At 37.1% G+C, this 24,042-nt stretch overlaps 1 protein-coding gene across 1 annotated transcript; it reads left to right on the forward strand.

Moving 5' to 3' along the window:
* The first annotated feature begins 294 nt into the window (after positions 1–294).
* LOC120634485 (nuclear factor interleukin-3-regulated protein) lies at positions 295–14,948 on the forward strand. Its single transcript, XM_039905122.1, has 2 exons — positions 295–587; positions 12,481–14,948. The coding sequence occupies exon 2, from the start codon at positions 12,526–12,528 to the stop codon at positions 13,627–13,629; it is 1,104 nt and encodes a 367-aa protein (XP_039761056.1). The 5' UTR covers positions 295–587; positions 12,481–12,525; the 3' UTR covers positions 13,630–14,948.
* The last annotated feature ends 9,094 nt before the right edge of the window (positions 14,949–24,042 follow it).

The raw sequence follows: 24,042 nt of genomic DNA on the forward strand, positions 1-24,042 counted from the left end.
AAATGTGCCCACATTTAAATTAATTCATTACGCCACAGAAAATTGCCGAAAACTAACGCTTATCAATCGCTTACAGATTTCGTAGAAACACAAAAACGCCACAAATACATGACTCAATCGCGAATTAGCTAAAAAAAATCGGACACTACACTGACTCAATAGCGCCGACTAAAGTGATTACACACAGCTAGGTTACGTAAACACCTCACACTAGCAGAAGTCACGCACACTCGCTCAGCTACGCACACAGACGCGATTTGTTGTAGTGTGCGTGCTACAGACCGTGAGTCGGTCGACCCCACTACAAATTTTAGTCGCACTCTAGACTTCGCAGAGGATAGACGAGTAACAAGTTACTAGAGTACTACGCCATCGCAGTGGATATTTCGTCATAACAACATTGTGATAGTGACAAAATAATTCAGGACGTGTATAGTGGGTGCATAACATTTATTATAACATTTTTACGCATTATAAACTACGCCGAAGACGGTTTTGTGATTTGCTGTTTTTTGTGAAATTATGACATTGTTCTCAAAATTTGGATAATTCCCGATAAGGAGTACAATATTGCCGCAAATATTTTCGTAAGTACACTTTTTAATTCTACACACCTAGAATTTAGTTTACACTTCTCATCGTGACTACAAATCACAAATATTTAATATTTATTTTTTGAGAAAAACTCAGATTAATTAAATATGTATCACATCTTTTGCCGTTCGTTGAAAATCATTAATATAAAACAAAAAATATTTAATTATAATAAAATTTAAAAATTATCAAAAAGTTATTAAAATTTTATTTAAATATTTTGAAATGGCATATTAATAATAATATAACTAAATTCATTACGAAGTAAACGAAATATAATAGATATATCAAATTGTAAAAGAAAAAAAGAAAATAGATTCTAATAAGATAATTTTTGAATTTTTTAAATTTCAAGTTTCAGAAAATTCTCTGCCAATTATTCAAAATAAATCAAAATGACTCAGGAAATGAGATGAATCAGTTAATTCCTCAAAATGACTTCCATAGAAATGTTCGAACGAATGTCATTGACATTGTCGCTTAAAATTTGTTTACTCACGCCCGCCTCGTCTTGTGCCAAAAGATTTTCGCCTTTAATAATTTTAATACAGAGAATTTCCCACATGTGCCTACTGCGTACATCGTTTCCCGTTGACCCTCACTATGTTTTGCATCTTTTGTTTGCATATTTACTTCCTCGACGATGTTTTCATTATTATCTTTGTTTACACCGTTATATCTTTAGGTTCTATTATCTTATATCATATTATTTATTCTTTTGTTTCTAATCGAACAAAGTGATTTCTTTGTCTTTGTTAACACATTCTTTTTGAAAAATAATATACAACATTTCCTTGCGGCTCAAATAAACAAGAATGTATTACAAAAAACACATTAAATCTACATCCTATTTCCGTTATGAATGCTAAAATGTGCGGCATCCTACATAAGAAAAATCTGATTTTTCATGTTTTTTTCTTACACTCAACATTTTAATTTTCTACTGAAAAGTTTAGTTTGTTGAATAATTTTATGGATATTAATTTAACCTAGATACATCTTGTAACTTTAAAAAAAATATATAATTTACTTTTAATTTGTGTTAGACAAAAATTAGGTCGGCCAGTCGTTTTGTCTTTATAGTTGGAAAATGTACAACTATTTAAATGGGTAATTAATGTATAGCAATTGTTAGTAACTAGAGTGTCGTAAACGGCGCCTGGCACGACGGCTCTGTCGTAAGCTATTGTAAACGCTTACACAACTGGTTCAAGGTTCAAATCACCCGCGTGCGTTCGCCTGCGGATGTACGGAACTACAGTGTACTCGATACGTACTATACTCCTCAATTACAACTTGTATCTTGAATAATAATTGCTGTTATTAAAGGTATTTAAGAAATGTTTGCTAAACAAATTGTTGTACTTAATTACTTATCTGCTTTAACGTCGTCTTAAGGCAGATAACTTCTCTTAATAGTCAATTGTAACAAAAAAGCGAATAAGCACGAAATGATTCTATAATATGTACTTATAATAATTATTTTATGTTGCGTTAGTAATTCGGAACAGTATTTACTTCAGAATAGAACAGAACGGAACTTAATTTCAGAACAGTATTCCACCTATCCAATAGAAATAAACCCCAGTCTCGAATCGATCGTGTAAAGGTCAGTTAGCTATCTACGTATGACGCAACATCCCTAGGGCGGCATTGCGCAACAGTGCAACCCACACAGACAAACAGTGACATTGCACGGACCACAGATAACGTGGAAACTTCAAATAAAAAACTCTAGAACACTAACTAGAAAACGCAGTATTAACAAGCAACTTGTCTTGTACAAACAGTTCCGCACTCTAATAATAGATAGACAAAGAATTGTAACACTCAAGCATAAAGTGCATTATCAGTACGCAAGTGATGTAATGCAGGAAGTTTGAAGCAAGGTCGTCCGGAAGGTATTATTAAAGACCGTAAGGTCACACCCGTATGCATTTAGTTAATCGTGCATCATGGCTCGCATAACTATGAATTTTAATTCCCATTATGTCGACGGTCGAACTCGGCCCTGATTACCTACTGCGGATCATGCGAACCGATGAAATCATCTACGAATAACCAAACTATTTATGCCGTATTTATGCAATACATTCGGGCTTGAAATGTTCGCACACAGTTTGCCAATTTCAAGTATCAATTCTTCAACAATGACTTACTCAATAAGATTGTCCCCATTATTCAAGGCGAGATTTCGTTTGGCTTTTATCACGCATATCATAATATATCACAATAATTGTATAGTGTATACTATCGCGACTCCCCTTAAGGAATTTCATTACGTAATCTACAATTTTTTCACGCGCAATAACAAACGCCAACGATAATTTCATCGGTACGAGGACAAGCAAAAGATAACTTGACCTATTTTTTTATCTCGCCCGCTCGCGTAACTGTAACCTACTTACTGATGTGCACGTGAGTGTACACAACCAATTGCGACAAGAGCAGCAATGTGTTATGTGTCTTATTTAAAGATTAATAGCCAGTAAAATTGGGACGTACTAGAAAATAATTACGGAACAGTGCACCATGTAGTAACTTACCATGGGTTCCTGGTAGCAGTTATTCTGAACCGATTAGAACAAGAACAATTATTATTTTATCATGACTCCTTTGCTCTCCCGTTATTAAGTCTACTTTCACGATAATAGGCCGGAAAAATCTAAACCAGAATTCCCAGTGAGTCACAATTAGCGAAACTAGAGCGACGATCTACATGCCAAACATCATTGTTTTAAAATAAACAACAACACATAATGTTATAAGGGAAATTGTAACTCATTAAGATCTTGGCCCTGTTAAAGATGCTTCCTAGAAACAAAATGCTTACGTTGCGTAAGAAATAGAGGTGGATAGCTAAATTCGAAGAATCTAGCTCACGAAAATAGGTTAAGTGTTTCTTAATAATGTAGCAATTAACAGTGTAGAGCAAGGTCGGTACAAAGTAGGTTCGTCTTTGTCTCTTCAACTGCGTATTTGTTTAAGGATTACTTATATCTGATAGGGAAATCCACCGGAAAAGCGAGTGAAAAGGCCTTGACACATTTAGTCGGCGGTTTATCGCTCGAGGAGTTACGAAACGGGACCTTGACACGAAACTATTATCGGGAGTCTGAGGCCGTCCCCAAAATAGCGTGCTCTTTAATTAGGCCTTCGCTAAATACGAATGCGAAAATCGGTCAAGTATGCGCGTTTTTTTTCAGCAGAAAAATGCTTGAAACGCATCCAAATTGGCGACCTTTTTTTAATCCTTCACCTGAGGTTATATACAGATGACAATTTTACCGCAAGGATGCTTGACTGGTGAGCATAGAGTAAAGACACAACAAGATAATGGCTCATCGAATGTTTTCATAACATGTGCATCTGGTGCATACACTGTAGGCGTTGTTTTAAGATAGTGACTGGATGGCGCCTAAGAACTCAATAAAATTAACCGCTAACTGAGAAATAGGAATCTAAACAGCAAATATTAAAAGAAAAAATATGCGTTTATATAATACTCTATAATATCAAAGGGCAAATTGTTACAGAAGAAAATATGAGCCGACTTATTTGCATACACATCGAATATAATCGTTATAAATATTAGTTAATAATAGATAAGTTACTGACATAACTTCCCAAGTTCAATCTATTATTGGATTTGATTTGTTTTATTTGATTATAACTATTAATATCTCGACAATGTGCGGCAGTAAAATGTCATGAAAGATGGCGGTCGCCCTACTTTTCCCCCGCGCTAGAAGCGAGCGTGTGGAAAGTTACTGCTGTACTACTTTCTCTACTTTTTCCAAGATGGCTGATATTGTCTATGAGCATTTATACCACGGTAATTGTCTTTGGTAGGTCAAGAGCAAGATATACGCAATTTAGGCAAACTGAGAGAATTATTCTTTCTTTAATTTTGGTGATAAAATTTCCACATACTATTTAAATCTTTTGTAGATACTATGATCTTTATTAATATCTCAAGTAAAATATGAAAATACAAAGCATTTTTCGTAAATCTAAACCAACACAACGGCAATACACCTATGCAGTCTCAATTGTTTCCTTAACTGCATTGTTTCGGTTAAGCATAATTTTAGTGAGGCATTCAAACCTGACCCTCGTTTATTTATAAACAAGTTGTATCACATCATCTCAATTCACAGTAACCGCGTGAATCTCACCTACTTTCTAAATTGGATAGTCTTTTGCACATTAATGGTCAAGGGCGCAATCAGCGTATCTAATTAACTCTGTCGGATCACGTTGGTTTATATAACGGTTGAGAAGAACGTGCGGTGTTACGCAAGCAACGTGAGGTCAAGTTCACGTGTCGAGCGCCGCGTGACCGGCACAATAACACGTGCAGGACAATAATGCTAAGGTCATGTACATTCTGGAATCGGTTCGCGATTCTGATCCGATTTAGATTATACTCATCCTCATCATTGTCATTGCAACCTTTTAGCCCACTACATGGCATGGGTCTCCTATCAGAGTGAGAAGGGCTTAAGCCAAGCTACCACGCTTGTTAAGTGCGAATCGGAAGACTTCACACGCTCTTGAGAACATGATGGAGACTTTTCAGGCGTGCAAGTTTCCTCACGAGGTTTACCGCTTGAACAATATCCAATAACTGTCTAAGCACATAGACAAAGGAAAAGAGCAATTGCTGGGTTTTTACAGACTGCTTCTCAGCGAAATCTGGCTGCCGTTTGGCTAGGCAGGCAGTCGTACTACCAGTTTTGGTGGAAGAGTCACTACAAACAGACAGACTTAATATTGCAAGAGGAAACCTACTCAAAATAAATGAATTTTGAATTGTCCATTTATTGCGCCATGAAGTTGATAGGATACTACACAGAAACCATAGTACTAAATGAGCTAGTGACAATGAAGCTTGAAAAATAATTTCCAGGAATTTCTATTTTGGAATTTTAAAAGCACTTTTTAAGAGTGACAGTGAGTGGTGCTGTTGTAATGTAAGGTCATCTGTCAAACAAGAAAAATAGATCTGCAAAGCTTGCAACAACATGTCACTCGAAATACGAGAAAATTGCACATTAGTTGTTAAATTTTATAGCATATTAGTTGTAAATGTTATTTGGTTACCTATAATAATCAAGATTTATGGTATGTAACATTATATATTTCGAAGTTTGTCCGTTTGGCATTCTTTCACGCAACAAAGAAACACAGAGTTATAACTTTTCGAGCAAGTATAAATTTTAATCCGAAGAGTGAAATACGCTAAGAAAAGGAAAACAAATTGTACCTAGGCGAACGCTTTTATATAGATAGCACTTATATAATATAACTCAAGTAACAACACTATTAAGGAAGTCAATATTAACGAACAATTGCTTTGCAACTTTAATCGTCTTATTAAAAATTAACGCTCGCTTAAATGGGAAGTTTTTGTTGGACATAGGTATAATTAACAATAATTATTTTCGTATCAATTGCTATAATCTATATACTGTATGAGTACCAACCGAATACAGTAAGAATACACTTACTTCACTAGTAATACAATTAACATTAAAGTTAGGTTCAAGAATAAGCCAGGAATGCAGTTTATCTATTACGTTGCATTATTATGTAATAGTAAAGAATAAATCTTTGAACAGAAAGGTCATACACTTACTGCAAATTATGTTGACAAGTATCTTATTAGTTGCGTAAGTTGTAAAAAATGTCATGTTTAAAGAACAATGACTCAGAGATATAAATTTTTATTACGAAATACCTATTCTCAGTTTATCTTTGTGGTATGTAAGTATTTAGGTATAATATTATTAAAAGATACATTGTTTTATTTAATTATTTTTAGAAATATCTCTGTTTATATGCGTTAAAGAATTGTAATGACACATTTTGTAGATAACGAATTTTACGTCGAATAAAATATGAACGGTTTACATACATAACAAATATTTTGCATTGTGCAATCCTTTGTCTTTAAGCTAATGTATTTGGTGACGGCTTAATTCATGGAACAGGGCATTTAAGATAGTTAGATATACAAAGAAGTAGCAAACTACACATTAATGGAGAATACAAATAAATTATAAACTAGAGGTAACCAAGTTGCAGGTGGAATTAAGAAATTGAAACAAAATGAAATACAAAATAAGTAAAAGTTTTTAGTTTCACCCTTTTTAATAGCAAAATTGAGAAAACAATAGAAATAGGGGAGAAGGAGTTGTGACTAACCATAAGGGATGATGAAATCCACTTGACCGAACAACGCGACCGAGACACGTAGCTAAAACACGTGTTGATACTTCATATACTCCGCAGTTCACTGCGAAGGTCGTTACATAACCTAGCACAAGCCGATCCTAAAGCTTGATTAACTATTAATAAATACTGTTAACAAAACATGCATTATTCAGTGGCAAATGTCGACTTCTATTGTACGGTTAAATAAACATTAACTGCAAAATGAAATAGCTCAACTTTGCAATTGCAGTGCAGTTCTTAATATGTTGACTCGAGCGATCAACAAAAAAAAAAGGTTTTTATTGGCCTAAGAGTTAGGAATTGAATTTTAACTCTTAGGTCGTTAAAATCTTCTTTTTGAGTGTCCGTGCTAAAAATTTAAAGTAGCAAAAGTAGTTATGTGAATGCTTTTAAAATTAAAAATCAATTAATTCTAAATTTATTTGTATCGCGTATAAATAAATGTAACTGTATCTACTAAACCACGTTTGATTGTCATTAGAATTGCAAATGGCTTCTTGCAACACAAATTATCACCAGCTTCTTAATATGGGATACCGTGTTGCAACCGTTATCTTTGGGATTTCGTTTCGTTGGAATATGTACAACATTACTATTATAATTATTTAATAAAAATATATGAATACAGTTTAGTAGAGTCAGTACTTTAAAATAAATTAAATCAATGTTCAACTTATAGAATTCTTGCAATGATTGGTTAGAACTGCACTGAATATAAAACATGTTTGAGATTAAAGAAATAGACAAAACTCTTAAAAAAAATTTCAAAGAAATTATTGATAAATCTGTAAACGGAGATATAACAAACATTAACTTGAATACAACCTCTTTTAGAGACTACTCGGATTAGTAAAATAGATTGTATGCATAAACAAAAATAATTGTTCCCACACATCATATAAAATTGGTATTATAAAGAATACAAACATTACATTTAGAATGCCAATAATTGCCCAATCCAACCTTGACGTGACGAAACAGAAGTTTCATAACGAGTTTGTACCAGATGACCAGATGAGTATAAAAAGCGTGGTACCGTACGAAGCCAGTTTTTGGCTAACGGTTAGCAAGAAAATACATGATTAGCTATAACTGTCTTCAAATGCCGATTGTTATACAAGACTCTGTATCACCGTTAGAGGAATTTGGAACGGTATCGAATTCGTTATCAAATGATATTTATGAAATTACGTCAGTGGTTTTGTCACTTAAATTTTCATTTTAATCGTTTACGAACTTAGCGATTTTCCTTGTCTTAGTTCTTGTTCTTTTTTATTTAGTTTCCAAATAGTACCAATTGTACATAGGTATATGGATATCTATTGACTTTTCCGTAGCAAAATTAATATCCATTTATATTTTTAAATTTATTTGCCTAGCCCTATTCGACACTGTTCTTATCGTATCTGCATTAGTGCATTTACTATATTTTAATAGTTTGTTACATTATGCTCAAAACTCAGATATCGATGCTCGTTATTCAGTATACACAGGAAATCGTGGTAAGGAAAGTCTGTGTAAATAAAAATACTTGATACAGATTAAAAAATAATACAGTATTCTCGAAGAAATTATGTGGAAATCATGTATATTTTTTGTAAATTTGCTATTAATATTCTTATAACCGTATAAATATCATTAATGGCCTGTGTTCAACCGTTTGCGCTGCCAACCGACACCTAACGGATTTTTTTAAACTTTCAAACAGAACAGTATTTTTTTGCAGGCAAAGTTCTGCAACAAACCTACTTGTAGATTCCCTGATTTTTCAACATAAGTAAAAAGAAAACACTAAGAAAATAGTATATTTTTGTGGCACCAATAAAAGTTTTTTACAATAATATTAAATGAAATCAATGTCAAATAAAAATGTTTGTTTGTAATGTCACCTTGGCTTAATACATTCGCATTTCTTTATTGTCTAGACGAATAATTAAACATTACGATCATTTTTTTTGGAATTTAGGTTATTAGTGGTTCTTGAAAGTTAAATTCAAATGATAAAGATAAAAGTAAATCTTTTTTAGTATATTCGGTGACGTCCTTCAATGAACAATTCCTGTAGGTTTACAACTACTTTACCTATCGACAAACGGTGAAAACGGCAAAAAATGCGTATTCAATGTAACTGTACTGTACAGAAATATAGCAAAGGTAACGGTCCCAAAAGTCGGTGAATCAACTGTTTTTTTTTTTACTATTTATTTCGAAAGTTCTTTAAATAAGTATTTTGACTGATTAAAGATAGATAATACATTGTTTCATTTTATATTTTAAAGTAATAAACTGTTTTTAGAATTAAATCAAATCGAATCAAGCTTCTCTTATTTAAGAATATATAAATTAATAAATAATCATCTAAGATATATGATCACTTTACTAAACGAGAGATTCTATTATGGTGTTATATACTTTTGTACATATCAAAAAGCTACTCCTACATAATTTTTTTTTTATTATTTCAAAATAACATTTTCAGAAACATTCAAAACCCATTTTTCTTTAAAGATAAAATTAAAAGATGATGCTACAAGAACGTCCATTGAAAGTTAAGACAAACGTGCAAAGTAAAAGCCTCGCTTACATTTCGACCAATTAGAGTTGGCTTTTAATCGAACAGTTAGCCGTAACGGGTGCGCCCGCGCATCTGGGGCGGCCTACTGACACCGAACGAGCGAACCATCCGCGAGTTCAACCTAACCCGTTTCTCGCAAGTGACAATAATTGCGATTACAAAAATCGCGGTATTCTTATATTATTTAATGCTTTTATAATACTTAGAGCTCATAGATCTTGAAATTTTTATTTATTACAAATCGTTGTCTTATCTTGTCGACCTCCATGTGGTAACTGCTGTGGCAACGGCCAGTGTGGAAATTTATAAGTTCTGATTTTTTGGTCTGAATGCTACAAAAAAAGGCATGCCGATCGACTTGGCGTTCCAGTACGATGCTACGTAGAAACCAATTAGGGGTTTGGGTTTAATATAGCTGCCATCTCAGATTGATATAGATATAGAGATTGATAACATAGACCATGACCATCATATCAACATAGACCATCTTTAAAAGATCAAAATCTCACAATGTATATCTAGTTAGTGGGTAGTAGTAGAATTTATATTGCGTTATAACTGATTACAATATGCTGCGAGCAATCAGCATAACTGTTGTTATTGCATCCTACATATTTTACTTTGCGGTCGAACCGCTATGAATTGCTTTAAGAATAACGGTAGATATTCGAAAGGTCGTGGATTCGAAAAGATTTCTATATTTATTATGGAAATACTACTGTAAAAGAGAGTTATAAGACAATATTACTTTTAAATAAGAGTATTGTGAAAATACTAATAGAGAGAATTAAGATAATATAATAATTATTTTAAAAATTAAAAAAAAACCGACTTTTTAACAACAGCTTTGAAATGGGACCACCTTGAAAGTATGGCCTTTAAAACAAAAAAAATATATATTTTCAAATCGGTTCAGGCGTCTTCAAGTAATCGGGTAACATACATAAAAAAAGATTTCGAAGAATTGAGAACCTCCTTCTTTATGAAGCTGTTTAAAAATACGAGTCCAAAACTTTCTACTTTGGGTTCATGAATCCATATCATATGCCGTGTGGTAATGGAAGATCAGCATATAGTTGTCACCAACCCTCGTCTCCTGCTACCAGGTACCATGTAACGAAGGGCATATAAAAGAAAACGGGCAGCAGCGTCTTCTACGCTACTATCCACTGCGATCTCCAATCCTGAATGATGATGAATTATGTTGTTCCAAAAATTTCCATTTACATGGAAAAGTCAACGGCCTAAACTACCACTTCAATAAAACAGTAAATGGTTACATAAAGCTTTCTGAATTTAATGAACATTGAAACCTTTTAAAATGCTCTAGCGACGAGCTAATGATCTTTTTCGAATTTCATATAGAGTCACTTTGTGAATAATCCCGTATAAGTGATTTCGGAGCGTATATTCATTAGAGTGGACTTAATTTGCTGCGAATTTCGGGATTGTCCCAAATTTTTTCGATTAGCAAGAGTAATGTTAAAGCCTCTTAACCTATATCTTAATTGCACTTACAATTTCGAGTAAAATTTAAAGTTACAAATTGCAACCGTAGTTACAATATAAAGTTACAAAATGAAGCCGTAGCCACCGTTACAATATAAAGGTCATATAGAAAAAGATTGTTTTTCTCTTTAGTTTCATTAACGTATCTAATCAAATACCTAAAACTACCGTTGTTAAACAACATAGACAATCGGAATAAAATTTAACTGTATAAACTTTTATAACACAAAGTTTCATTAAACACAAGAAAAAGGATATCTCTAACAAAGAAAAATATAATGAAAAATTATTATTTTATAGATTGATGTTAAAATATAACATGTTTATTTCATATTGAGATAATGTAGAGCAATGCGTTAGAAAAGTCCCAAAATTTACCAAATTTCTTGCCACCCTCTTGCCGTATGGAATAGTAAAAATACATTGCAAATTCGTTCGGAAACGCATAACAATCGCACATTTAGAAACAAATTAGCAAAGGACTGTCACGTTGCGACGTCAACACCTCATGGTAAATAACGTGACCGTAAAAAAGTAAAAAAAACGGCGGGTTTCAGTTGTTTTATACGTTTCCGCCATAATAGCTCTCATTCATTCATTGTTCTTCTGATAGTACATAATGAGTTCATTAATCGATTTCTGACTTTTTACAACTTCCTGTAATTTAAAAAAAGAACAGAAAGAAATTCTCAATTTGCGGCAACTTCTGCACAACACTTTACTCAGTACCCTTGTTGTTATTGAGAAGGTAGGAGTATTTTGCAACAAGATTATTTAAGTCGTGTCGAAGTCAGTAGCAGCAGTTAATTATTATACTCTTCGGTAGCATGACGTTTTAGATCTTCAAATATACAAAACGCACATCATCAAAATCAGACCAGCTGCATAAGAGGAGTTAAAATAAAATATACAAGCCATCAGGGATGAAAAGAAACTGTGAAAAGCAGGGTCAACGACTCCAGTCGGGGACAAAAAATAGATATGAAGCAATATTAAGTCTTGCTTAAAAAGAGCAGTTCATTCACACCGATCGATATGTATTTAATATGAAATAAATAGCTGAGGTCGCCGACGTTCGCGACCCACGCAGCAGCCAACGTGATACCTCTTGCGAAATCTAAATATTATTGCACTGGAACTGTGCTTAGCTAATACAGCACTTAGTCGACTGTAGGCACATCGCCGCAAGCGTAGCTTGTTACTCTTGACTTTTGTCTACTACTTGACTGAAACGCCGCTCCAGAATAAACTTCACCTTTCAAACATCACTCGTGAGTGCAATAACTCCCGTTGGAAATTGAATTTTAATGGTGTCATTGAATCCCGTGATCCCTGACGTGTTTATCGTGACTAAACGTGAGGCTAGAGAATATGATTTATTTATAAACCGAAATGTAGTATGAAGGCAACAAAAACTTCTTCAATGTGGCAACGCGGTTACACAGAGGTGATCCACGTGCAATCGGCCTGGATCTTGCGACAGCAAATTTTTGCAAGCGTAATTTGTAAAGACGTTTAGTGCATTGCAACTGAGTGCTAACGTAATGTTTCGTTTGTTACAGAACCACAGTGAAGATCCGTGCGGGCCGGGCATCGTCCGCCGCAACATGGTCGCCGAGTTTATACTGAGTCAGCAGCAGCTGATGAGCGCGGGTGGCGCTGGTCTGGGCCCTTCGGTCTCCCCGGGCCGCATCCCGCCTCCGCCACGCAATCGTCTCTCCGTCTCTCCCCATTTCCCCATGGACGCCGGGCCCCCCTCTTCCGCTGGCAGTCCCGGAGACCCCAACGATTATGGCAACTTCGATTTCAATAAGAGGAAAGATTTCTTCGGCCAGCGCAAGCAGAGAGAATTCATCCCTGACAACAAGAAAGATGACGGCTACTGGGACCGCAGGCGGCGGAACAATGAGGCCGCCAAGCGCTCGCGCGAAAAGCGCCGCTTCAACGACATGGTGCTTGAGCAGCGCGTCGTCGAACTCTCCAAGGAAAACCACGTGCTGAAGGCGCAACTTGATGCCATTAAGGAAAAATACGGGATCTGCGGGGAGACGCTCATCAGCATCGATCAAGTGTTGGCCACGTTGCCCACGTGCGACCAGGTTCTCTGCGTTACTAAGAGGAGCAAGCTTTCAGGCGGCGCTCTATATCCCCCGGCACCTCCCCCACCGCCCCCAATACCCCCAACGTCGCCACCGTCTCCGCCGCCGCAGCGTGCCCCCGAACCTTACCAAGAGAGGCTCCCAGCGCCCGAAGCGTACTACCCCCACCCAGCACATTATGAACCTCCCGGTTCAGTTCTTAATCTCTCCCGATCTCGCCGCGCACCCTCGCCATACGAGCTGTCCTCCCTCTCCGGCTCCGGAGACGAGACAGCCGAGCAGTACGCCCCGGAGAACAACTGTCTCCCTCTCAAACTGCGCCACAAGTCACACCTTGGCGACAAGGACGTCGCGAGCGCCCTCCTCTCCCTGCAGCACATCAAGCAGGAGCCAGGCCCGCGCTCGTCCCCCTCCTGGGACGGGGAAGGGTCCAGCGACGAGAGGGATTCCGGGATCTCCCTGGGCGCGGAGTACAGACCTCCGCGCGTGGATGAGCGGATGGCGGAGGAGGAAGACGCGCACCTCAAGTCGGAGCTGGCGCGGCTCGCGACCGAGGTCGCGACGCTCAAGAACATGATGCACCAGAACAAAGCGCGCGCGCTGGAGCACTGAGCGGTCCCGCCGCGCCTGGCTTCGCCCCGCGCCTGCGCCTGGAATGCGCAGCCGCGCCACGTGTCGCGCCGCCCGGCGATCTGTTCGTACAAACTGTCTCACCCGCCCCTCCTCCGTAGTCGAAGTTACCACGTTGTAAAGAGATGAAGATATATATTTGTATGATATTGTGCAGCTGTACGCGGCTAAGTCGCAACGCCTAATTGTAATCCTTCCTAATAGTGTATCGGTGTACTGTATGATATCTGTAGTAGGGTAAGGTTAGTCGTCTCGGTCGACGCGATCGTGGACTCCCATGTATCGCGTTCGTGGACTCCCACGTATCGCGCTTGTGGACTCCCCACGTATCGCGATCGTGGAGCGCCAATGTATCGCGATCATGGACTTCGCATGTATCGCGCTCGGGGAACCCCCGTATATCGCGACCGTGGACCCCCATGTATGAGACTCATTCTTTCGGTTTAAAGACTTTTCGAGCAGAGAAAACTTATCTACTCAGTGATAGATTTTAAAAAAGATGCATTTTTAGTGTTGAGCTATGTGTAATGTATATGTAATATTATATGTAAGCGCAGTAGATCTGTTTCATCTCTTCGAAGACTCGGTAGTGAAAATCGATGGCTAAAGACTATTTCTCTTGTAAGTTAGTATTAAGTTGATCTAAGTTAAAATTAAGTCCAACTTAGATGTTTATTTATAATGTTTAATGTTTAGTCTTTCTCATTCGGAATGTTCCAAACCAAAAAAAAAATGAGATCGATCATCTAGCTGTCAGGAAATCGCAAACCAATTTTAATAGTCATAATTTCCACTTAAAATTAATATCTTTCAGAGTATTATCGGATAATCAGGATATAAGGATACCAGTGCCTTTGACAATACATACCTACCTACCTTAAATAGCTACCTTTATAAATAATATTTTTGTACATTTGTTAGAAAATCGATTTCAATGGTCTATACCGTAAGTGGCCCCTACCACGTGTCCATCTCAGCGATAAAATCGCGTCGATAGTGAGTATTAAAGTCGTTCTAAAAACTGATTCGCATGGCGTCTCACTCATTTTATTTCGCCTCGCGTCTCGTTTTCGAGTTGGACGCATGGTTTGGGCTTGTATGAAATCCTAAGTAGGCTTGATGGAAAGTATTCGATGTGTATTGTAAGATATACTCCTATTGCCCAAGGGGCGTGTGATAGGGACGTTTCAAGGGAGTTTTAAGTATTTATTTATTCGGACCGTGAAAGAGGATTTTACAATTTATTATCTTTGTATAAGAAACACTATACGATATAAATAAATTGTGTACATTACAAATAAACAAATGAATTTTATTTCACCCCTACCAGGAACACGATTTTCTATGACATTGAAGCACGTATAACTGATGATTTTTTTTCAAGTTATTTTATGCAAAGATATCAATCTTGACGTCACATAACTCATTTCCCGCGTAGTATTACACGTACAATGTCATAGGAAGTTAGGACACCTCTGCTATATTCTATAACTTTTTGGACAGTTTTACAACCGGTTTTTTGACGTGATAACGTCTTATAATTCGATGGAGCCGGCTGCACGCACGAAAAAACATGAAGTATGCGGCGTTACCTCGCTCTGAGGCGTTCCATTCAAGGCTTGAAGTGCAAGCGAGAGCGCGGAACGAGCGACAAAGAGGAACAGTCGACCTCCGCGTTCGACATCTGTCTCTCTCCTACTTGAGTGAGCGATGCGTCCGCGTGGACAGCTTCTATACAATAATGCATTTACATGTTTTCGGCAAGGATCAAGTGCAGCGAAGAGTGAATGTGGTGTCAATTGTTTATAGCAACGATAATATCTATCGAACAAATAAAATTAAAATTTTCTTTTGAAAAATGCAACCATTCCATCAGTATTATCTTACAACGTTGTCACGTTCAACTATCGTCAGTAAGCCGACTTTACAGACAACCAATTTTTTTTTTAAATCTAATAATTGAGTCAAAGAAACCTAGCCTATGGACAGAATGACACTTCCAGAGTATGTTAGGGGCACGTCCTGAATAGTGCCGTCCTGTTTCCATCATTCTGACGTGTAGATGTTAACACTCATGCGCCTGTACTTACACCAGCAACCAGTGGCGTGCATAGAGGGTATGCACAGGGTATGCAGATGATATAAAATGAAAAAAGTCTACAGTACGAGTTATAAAAAAACTTAAGGATAGGCATTGTAAGAGTTATAAAAAGCCTACCCTTAAGTATTTATAACTCGTACTGGAGATTACTGGACTATGCACGCCACTGCCAGCAACCAAGGCCTTTAGACCGGATCAGAACCGCTGATAAAAAAATTCTACTAATATTTAAAAAAAAAAAAAAGCTTGTTTCAAACGTGTCTCTTGTAATATGGACCTTTGAAAAAGTAGATCGAAACTGCAACGTTTCCTACTAGATGAAGCTACAGTCGCTATGACTGATTTATTTATTTATTTATTTAAGGGACAATCAACAGGTTACAACAACAACTCTTAAAAACTAAACAAAAAATGAAAAAAACATATAAATGTAATATTGTAGACCCACTGAAAGACTGCCACAACTTGCGAATACAAAACTATATTGTCAGTTAGAAGGAGAAAAAACGATTAAGAGAAAATGAGAGTACTTATAAGCTGTAAGATCCATCAGGCTGTGACTGATGTGAAAGGCTTATACTAATTTCGGCATCGACGGTAGGAGAGCCGTAGCTTAATTGGTGAAAGCGCTCGGGCCGCAATTGCCCGAGAGTCGCAGGTTCAAATCCTGTCGGTTCCGAAAATTTTTATATGCTTTTTAAATTTATAAAAATTGATAATTCCTCCAAGTGTAGGTAAAACACTAATAACAATTATAAAAAATAAAATAAAAAGCCTTTTTTATTCTCACATCTCTTACATTGTTCCGTATAGGCTCCGAAACGGCTGGACCGATTTCAATGAAACTTTCAGGGAATCTCCGGATTGACCTGGCGAGTAATCCTGTAAAGTTTGGTGACGATCGGAGCACTCCTATTTTTGAACTGTCAAACTGTCAAATACAGCTTTTATTTACAATGATGATATTCTATTGTTGGGTGTAGATAATGATCTTCACCCGCTCGAGAAGAGAATGAATACGGAGAGAAATAAATGATTTAATATATTATGAGACTTACATTAAAAATGTAATTATGTAAATTTATTGTTTAAATAAAATAAAGCAAAATCTAGCGCGGCGAAGCGGGCTGGGTACGCTAGTTACTTATAAATATCTACCTATAATAAATTACATTGCTTTCATTGAATTAAGAAAATTCCAAATTCAAAATTTATTTAAGCACTTTTGAAACGTCAAGTCAGTCTGTTTGTAGTGACTCTACCACTGGTTCGGAAGGCAGATTCTACCGAGAAGAGCCGACAAGAAACTCAGTAGTTGCTCTTTTCCAACATCAACATTTACAATCATCTATCTTGCGGGAGATGAGAGCGAAGGCTGTTTCAAATTTACCTTGTCATTAAGGAATTCATCAAATGTAACCGCGCTGTATTAGATGTGTTTATACACATATTTTAAACGTTTGTTCGAGGAAACATTCTAAACTGGAGTAGTTTTTGATGCTCCAATATTAATCTTATACACGGTTTCTGAATGTTCTTAATACTGTGATTGCTTTTATACAGAGAACATAATTGGCGCTATTTATATACTTTTCACAAGTTGGTCACAACAAAAGCAATTAGTATAGAGAAAGATGAATTGAAGAGCAGTAAAATAAGATATCCCAGGAAAAATGGTTCCCAATTGGTAAAAAACCATTATAAACACAGTCTAAGAATGAGCTTGTATTTATTCTAGTGGTAGTCTACATCATCTGCTAGCCTATATTTGAATTTGTCTCCCGCCAAAAAAAAAGCCGCAATAGTATATGTTTATCTCCAAAGAATACCCTACAGTAACCAGTTTTATCTATTACTTTCTATATCTGTTACAAAACAGATCACAGTCAGTATTATTCCTTCAACATATCAACCCACTACAGAGCACGGGTCTTCCACAATGCGAAAGGGTTAAGGCCGTAGTCCACCACGCTGGCCCAGTGCTGATTGGTGGACTCCACACATCTTTGAGAACATTATGTACAACGCTGAGGCATGCTGGTTTCCTCGCGATGTTTTTCTTCACCGTTGAAGCAAGTGATATTTTAATTACTAAAAATGCACGTTACTAAGAAAAGTTAGAGGTGCGTGCTGGGATTCGAACTCGGCCTCCCAAAAGTGAAGGCAAGCTCCTACCCAATGAGCTATCACAACTGCAAATATATTAAAATACATTAAATCATTTATTTTTTATCATGATGCATACTCGATTCGCCCAGTTTAAAATCACAACGATTGTAAAAAAGTTTTACTCCAAAAAAGATTTGTTTATCACCAAATTGGCATTATTGTGAACTTAACTATAGATTAAATAAAAGCCGGTTTTCAGCAACACCTGGTTACTGGTAACCGGTGGGTAAGTTAGTAATATGTAACGACAGCAGTTTACCCAAATAACGTTTCAAGTACATCGAGTGCAGCGACGCGCGACGCTTTCTGTAACCCGGTTATTGGTTATATTGCTTTACAGTTTACACAATTATGTTATCTATATACATAAAGTGGCGTATTTTAGGCTTCAGCGCCCTAAGCTGGTAAGATTCCCCCCCCCCCCCCCCCCTAAATCAATGTTGATTACAATAAAAATTCAATTTTGCCTTTTGGAGTAGAGACTTTGGGACCGTGGGGTCCGGAGGCGGCAAGAGCCCTTTTCAAAGAATTATCGAAAAGGGTTATCGAGTCTACCGGTGATCCTAGAGCGGGCAGTTACCTTGGCCAACGAATTAGTTTGGCCATCCAAAGGGGCAATGCTGCCAGCATCTTAGGAACTGTGCCTCGCTGCGGTGGTTTCGAGGACGTTTTAGATTTTATTTAGTTTTTAAATAGTTTATTTTAGGTTATAGTTATGTATTAATAAAAATTATATTTTAGAGTTAAAAGAAATACAAATGTAACTCACAGTTTATTTTAAATTAAGTATATTATATTAAAAATTACAAAAGAACTCCGACTTGGATACGCACGACCGTACCAATAGGAAGATATTCCTCCGAGCTGGTGTTCGTGCTCGGGGACCGACGTTCAACAATTCAAATTTGGAAGTTGTATATATATCTTCGGTCGGTCCTTATTTGTGAAAACTACGCTAACGCGATGCAAGACATTTGTGGCGCCATCTAGTTAGTTAATGTGGCAACCTCCACAGTCAAGCCATTTCATTTGATACCCATATTCAGGAAGTTGTGAAAAAAAATGAAATTTTAGATGATCACACTTTATTGTGATCTTCTAGTCGAGTCCTTTCATTTGATATCCATTTTTAGAAACCTCCTTTATTTTTAAATACGTAACCTCCTTTTTTTTTGGCAGCGGCCATCTTGGACTCATTTCATACATAGCTAAGATCACTTCCGACTAATTAAGCTTTCAAACAAAAATTGAAATCGTAACACACTCGTCAATATTCGTCGTTTCTGCGTCGGGGTTTTAAAAATCCAACAGTTTGTTAATTTGAACTAATGATAGAAGAATCTAAAAAGCCATATATAAAGAAAGAAACTGAAGACTATTTATTCGATGTATGAAGTGAAGGCGACTTCGGTTTCTGCGGGTACTATTCGCATAAGTACATACTGAGAAGAAATGTTATAAATGCAAAAGTGTTTATGCGTGGCGAGGTGATTTAGCTCTATCCCATAAGAACGAAGCTTTTTGTTTTAATAAATATTTATATACAACGTGTAACGAAATTACGAAAAATTTTGAAGGGTGCATAAGTATATTTCATTAGGAATCAACCTGTAAAAATATTAAATCAAAAGTAACATATCTAATTTTCCATACAAACTAATTCAAACAAGTGTTTACTTATGACAGCCCTATTGAAGATAAAATACCGACGCGTGCATAGTACCTACGCGACGCGTACCTAATAAAGTGATCAAGTGGCAGGAGTCACTTGATTTTACTTTTGCATGTGATGTTAGGGCTGTATCTGATTTCTTCCAGTGAAAACTATGGCAATTGTTTACTCAAAAACGATTAGCGTTTCGGTTACACGGATAAGTCCCTGAGAAAGTTAATAATGTACCTCTAAAGCGTCCGAAGTATTATTACGGTTTTCATATACAAGTTGTATACTTATATAATACATAAAGCCAAATTAAGCGTAGCTTGTGTAATAGGTACTAAGATAAGTGATGAAAATTTAGGAATAATACACATAAATACATTTAATATAAAGATTTCCGTAATGATGAAGTTAGAGTGATGTTCTTTCACTCTAACTTCTGCTTACCCCTCGCAGCCTTCCTCCCCGGGCATTTACCTTTTGGCCCTAAATACGCCTATAATTTACTCATATACCATTTTTTTTTTTTTTGATGACGGGGGGGAAATCTTCTCAAAAGATACCCAATTCTCTATTTCTCTATGGGAGAATTTGGGTTATGTGGGATTTCTACCCACTAAAACCCCCTCGGTTGCCAGCCTCAGTACATAATGGGAGGCTCCGGGATCTCCTAGGAACGCACCGGTGCCTCCCTTGCACAACTCTTATAGCTCGTCCCGGGAAGATTTATGATTCCCGATTACCTGTAGGGCGCTGTCTTCTACGAGCAGGATTGGCTCGCTCTCGATCTCGCTCAGCAGCCTCCTTCTTGACTAGTACAGTTTCGCAGAAGGAGACTACCGCCTTCCACGCTCTATCCTCCGCGAGCATTGCTGCTATCACTGCTGCAGGAGAAAGATCTCTTCCAACGTGGCTGATCAGTAGATGGCGCTCCTGGTCCCAGGCAGGGCACTCTTCGAGTGTATGCTGCGCAGTGTCCCGGTCTCCTCCGCAATGGTGGCATTTTGGTGTCGCCTCACGACCAATCCGACACAAGTACTCCCCGAAACAACCATGCCCGGTGAGTACCTGAGTCAGTCTAAAGGTTACACTTTCACTTTTCCTTAAAACTGCTGTGCGGCAGAAATAAGCATGGCAGTACTACTACCCCGGACGAGTTCTACTAAATGGTTTTGATATACGCCTATTTACTTCCTATATATAGTTTGCGTGTTTGTATGTTATGGATAAACACAAAAACCAATTCCAAACAACTGAATCATTATAGAATTTCATTTCATTGTCATTCCTATTGTGGAAGGTCCCGTGTTCGTACCCAGTAGGGGCAATTTGGAATTCATAATTTCTGAATTTTCTCTGGTCTGGTCTGATCAAGGGAGGAAGTCAAGAAGGAAAAGAGCAACTGCTGAGTTTCTCGCCGGCTTCTTTTCAATAGAATCTGCCTTCCGAACCGGTGGTAGAGTCACTACACACAGATAGACTTGACGTATCAAATTTGCTTATTATAGACCTACTTGAAATAAATGAATTTTGAAGGCATCCCGAGAACACGCCACAAGCAAGTACCGGGCGTGGTAGAGCCATGGGAGGTGGTGTGTTGGTCTGGTCTGATGGCAAGCTTCGGCCATGGCTAGTTACCACCCTACTGACAAAGTATGCCGCGATTGCATTGTATGACAAAGTCATGCAGCGAGGCGATTTAGCATTCCAGTATGTCGCGTAGAAACCGATTAGGGGTAAGGGTTTAACATTACCATCTAGACTTTGCACCAACGCTTATCACCACCACGTCTAGCATGGGCAGGAGACAATTATATCCCCGGGGAAAGGAAAAAAGGGTAAAAATGTATCTTCTCCCACAGCTTTATCAACTCTCAGAGCACTGGCGCACAAGTGGAAATAATATCCAAATCCAAATAATGTATGTGTAATAATAAACTGGGGTAAACTTCTCTTATTCCATGTTCCCGTGCTTTAGCAGGTCGACACGTTAATTATATGCCTTGTTAAAGGATATAATCGGGGAACATAATTTTTATCCCCTGTCCGCGCTGGCGCTGATTGAATTAACTTGTAGTGGAATAAAGAAAAGAGTTACTTTAGACCGACAGTTCAGCCAGAAATAATAGGTACCTACAGGAAGCCTGAATCGCGAAATGAATAGCTACTCCGTTTAATCAAAAATTACAGTACCTACTGTAAATTTGTAAATTTCGTGCGACAAGCTTGCAATATGGAATGTAGTGGAATAAAGAAAAGAGTAACTTAAGACCGACATTTCAGGAAGAAATAATAGGTACAAAAATACTGAATCCCGAAATGAATAGCTACTCCGTTTAATCCAAAATTAAACTACTGTAAATTTCTAAACTCCGTGCGCCAAGCTTGCAATATGGATGTTTATAAACACCAGATTAAGAGGTATCGATTAAATAGTTATTACTGATGACTGAATGATTTATTTTACCATATTTGCTGAATTAAGGTGCAATTACTAACTAACAGGTTGTTCAAAAATGCAGTGCTGACATAAACTTATGACAGCAATAATTACACTTTACATATCTACATATATACTTATAATAAAACTGTAACTAGTCAAATTCCGTACGTTGAAGATATTTAAAAATAAATATTTGTGAAGCAAAATTGTATTTATTTATTTTTTAAATTTTTGTCTGTCTTGCCGTCTGTCTGGTTCTTGGTCGCGTAACACGCCGAAACCACAGAATGAATTCAAATGAAATTCTATATAAAAACCCCTCCCAGTGTGGGAGAAGACCCGTGCACAGAGTGGGCGATTAATAGGTTGATATGCTGAAGGAATTATTCAAATAGTAAAACCTATCTTCTTAACTTCTTTTTTCGTTGCCTGGTAGAGATCGTTTTTAAGCGATAAGGCCGCCTGTTGTACCTTTACTTACTTTCAATTGTGTTTTTATTTCTTTGTATATGGTATACAAAGCAATATAAAATAAATATGACGGCCGATTGGCGCAGTTTGCATCGACCCTGCTTTCTGTGTCCAAGGCCGTGGGTTCGATTCCCACTACTGGAAAATGTTTGTGTGATGAGCATGAAAGTTGTTTTTTAATATTCTAAGTGTTTATGTATATCATTCATAAAAATATTTATTAGTCATCTTAGTCCCCATAATACAAGCTACGCTTGCTTTGGGGCTAGATGGCAATGCGTGTATTGTCGTAGTGTATTTTTTTATTTATACATTCAAGTGCATATGATTCAATTTGTGGGTGATTAAATCTCCAGGAGTAAGAATTGATAAGTATAATATATTATTTACGCACAGCTCAGTCCTTTGTTGAAATATGTTGAAAGGAGTTGCATCGCATCTTACTATCTGTAAGTACTAAGAACTACTGTATGTACTGCACCTGTAAAAAAAATTACTGACGAAGTTTGTTGACTCTGCTGTAGTTGGCTGTGTCCCGTCGTTTGGCAGGCGAAACTGCAGGGCAGTGTTCAATAAATTCACCGAGTAAGCATCGATGCAAAATCTATAAAGAACCTGTTCAGTAGAAAGTGAATCAGCAAGAAAAGTAATTATCGAATAATAATATTATTTATTATGATGATTGAGATGATTGGGAATTGCTGACGATTCTTTGTGAAATACATACACACTAGCGGTCTCTCGCGACTTCGTCCACTTATAAGTCAACCTTAAAAGATAGACATACTGTCGCGGACTTTTCTTTAGAACTTTTAAATGGGAACAACTTTGTCATACATGATTTTATCGTATTTTAAACCGTTTACGTAGCGCACGCAGCGGAAGCTCTCGAAAGAAAAAAACCCCTATTTTGGATAGAAGCAGGCGTTACTTTGCGGAAATCCATAATATATTATGAAAATTTAGGTTAATTTGCTATACTCCGCGAACAGCAGCAGAATCGGTATGGTAATTTATAATTACTTAAATCCGTATACTCCATACCAATCAAATCCTCGGCAATGTACCTTCTACGCACGTTTTGCTCCGAAACCTTAGCATCCTCGGGAGATGTTGACTTTACAATGAATAATTGTGAAAGCCCGTATGAAAGCCCGTATTTTTAAACATTCTTCATTGACGCTATGCTCCTATTGGTCTGAGCGATGATAAATAGCCAATACCCTTCCTCGATAAATGAGCTATCAAACACTGAAAGAATTTTATTAATCAGACGAGTACTTCCTCTGGTCGTCGCGTTCAAGTAACTAAACAAACAAACTCTTCAGCTTTATATATTAGTAAAAGATTTAAAAATAATAATTTGTATCTATATTTGCTGTCAAACTGCTCAACCACCCAATAAAACATTATGTTGTGATGGTAGTAAGCCCAAATGGCCTTAAAAGAGTGATGGCCTATTCACCAACGACCCGTAGGTTTTAAGGGAACCATAAGTATATTGAGGGGGATATTAGCAGATTTCAAAGAGTTCCTTACCGACACAAAATA

The sequence above is a fragment of the Pararge aegeria genome, chromosome 24 (assembly GCF_905163445.1).
Source record: "Pararge aegeria chromosome 24, ilParAegt1.1, whole genome shotgun sequence".
Lineage (NCBI taxonomy): Eukaryota > Metazoa > Arthropoda > Insecta > Lepidoptera > Nymphalidae > Pararge > Pararge aegeria.

Bases quoted from the DNA above. Each gene is read 5' to 3' on its own strand.
- LOC120634485 (XM_039905122.1), top strand. From the start codon at position 12,526: ATGGTCGCCGAGTTTATACTGAGTCAGCAGCAGCTGATGAGCGCGGGT.